Raw genomic sequence first — 2,335 nt, 5'->3', positions numbered from 1 at the left:
GAGGAGGAGGAGGAGGAGGAGGAGGAGGAGGAGGAGGTGCAAATACACTATAAGTGGTCTTAGCAAAAAAAAAAAAAAAAAAAACACACGATGAGACTATAATACCAAATGTATATAGAGCAAAGAAAAAAAAAAGTAGTACAACTGCTATTGTTCAATTATGTATCACTATCATCCTTCCCAATTGGAATTAGATATCAACGCCAACATTCAAACAAACACTTCAAGTCTTTTTTTTTTTCTTTTTTCTTTTTTTAATTTTTTTATTTATTTATTAGAAAAACAAACACCAAGTCTGATTTGAAGATAAGATCATAGTAGCTGTTACATTAAAAGATTAGGATAAGATAAACCTCTCAATCTAATCTTTATTAATAATTTTTGTTTATACAATCTATTAATGAAGATGTAGCCAAACTTTGTTCTTAAATAAAAATAAAAATAAAAATAATAATAAGAAGAAGAAGAAGAAGGAGGAGGAGGAGGAGGTTCACAAAAATATATTCATCTAAAATAAAAAGAAAACAAGATAGGTTCTAAGTTTTATTTTATAGTAAGGGTAAATTGTAAATTACACTCCCAAAGGTATAGATTTTACACCATGAAATTTCAGAATTTGAATTTTACTCCTCTGAAGTTTGGGAGTGTTTGGATTTTATACTATGACATTTCAGAATTTTGATTTTACTCCCTTAAATTTTAGGGGTGTTTGGATTTTACTCTATAAAGTTTGATGGTATTTGAATTTCACATCCTGAAGTTTTAGAATATGGGGGGTGTAAAATCCAAATACCTCCAAAATTTAGGGTGTAATTTTCAAATACCCTCAAACTTTAGGGAGTAAAATTCAAATTCTGAAACTTTAGAGAATAAAATTCAAATACTCTCAAACTTTAGAGGTGTAATTTGCAATTTATCCTGAGTAACTTAGAACTTTTTTTTTTTTTTTAGAAGTAACTTGGAGTGTTTTGGTTGCATCAGAAGTACCAAAAACAAAAACCATTCAATTTTCTAGGAACTGGCTTAGATACCCATACAGTGCCTTAGCATTGGTGTGGTTAAGTAGTTCCACTGCATGATAATCTCCTTCTTTAAATTGGGTTTCCACCTTAATATCTTTCTTCTTCAACATCTCTACCAGCTTCTTCTGACTGTCACTCAATGGATCTCCATCACAGCCCGTCACCACAATCAACCAACCCAGCTTCTTGATTTGATCGAATTCTTCAACCACCCTTGGATTGCAATACTCATGATCACGGTCAGACCCAATTGGCAATGACAATTTCCACATCATGTCAGTACTGCTTGGTGGCAAAACTGGGTCGTTGATCAACCTCTGCTCTGATCCACTCCTCTGTGTCGAACCAAAGAATGGTGTGTGTAACAACAGCCCTTTGATCTTCAATGGTTCAAGATCATCAACAGCTTTAGATACACGTAGCCCCACATGATAGGCTATATTGCCACCCGCACTAGTACCCATCAGATAACACTTGGAATAATCAACATGGTCACGTAACAATTTTTCATCTGTACTCTTGATCCAATGTAACGCTTCCACTGAATCATCGTACCCCGCGGGAAGGCGGTGCTCGGGAGCAAGGCGGTAGTCGACGGAGACGACCACCACGGAGAGTTGATGTGCCATGTTGTAACAAAAGTCATGATTAGGTGTGGAATCAGCATTCAGAAGAATAAAGCCACCACCATGGTAGTACACGATGAGAGGAAGTTTTTTAGTATTGTTCTTGTCTAGGGCTTGACGGGGTAGGAATATGCGGACATAGGTTTTGTGTTCTTGGTTGAAAGTTACATCTTTGGTGATCACAGGGGCAGAACCATTGTCATCGGGTGCGGCAGCTGTCCTCGGGTATTCGAAACCACGTTGGATCGTACCGTCATCATTTTCGACAACATAGTGAAACTGAAAGGGATCAAGTGGCTTTGCAGTTTCTTCTCTAGACATGGTATTGAGAATTTGTTGATCAAGTGTTGAAGAAAGATAGTTTAATAGTGTAGTTTATATAGATAACATCTACGACATGGTTTATAACAAATCATAGAATAATAGTTTTTTACTTAAGATTTATTAGTGGCCAAACAGATCACCCGTACAGGATTTGCAAACGTGGGCTGCTGTTAGCACATAGAGAGGATAAAAGTATACAAAACTTAAAGACAAATGAGAACAAAGCTTACCTAGCATGCGGACAAGTTAATAATACCTACATGCATGTGTGTCCAAATTTGGAATAGTCATTGATTTACGGCCAAAGAATTGGTCATAAATATCCAGCAGAACTTTCAGCACACATAAGTTGATAATACCTAA

The 2,335-nt window shown here is 36.1% G+C and overlaps 1 protein-coding gene across 1 annotated transcript; it reads right to left on the bottom strand.

Moving 5' to 3' along the window:
- Positions 1-514: 514 nt before the first annotated feature.
- Positions 515-2,019, bottom strand: LOC111989498 (carboxylesterase 1). The gene has a single exon (XM_065775957.1). It carries the CDS (start codon positions 1,967-1,969, stop codon positions 1,004-1,006), a length of 966 nt encoding a protein of 321 aa, XP_065632029.1. The 5' UTR covers positions 1,970-2,019; the 3' UTR covers positions 515-1,003.
- Positions 2,020-2,335: the final 316 nt, after the last annotated feature.

Source organism: Quercus suber, unplaced genomic scaffold (assembly GCF_002906115.3).
Source record: "Quercus suber isolate HL8 unplaced genomic scaffold, Cork oak 2.0 scaffold_8, whole genome shotgun sequence".
NCBI classification, from domain to species: domain Eukaryota; kingdom Viridiplantae; phylum Streptophyta; class Magnoliopsida; order Fagales; family Fagaceae; genus Quercus; species Quercus suber.
Note: the sequence above shows the minus strand (reverse complement) of the source record. Positions and strands in the feature narration are given on the sequence as shown.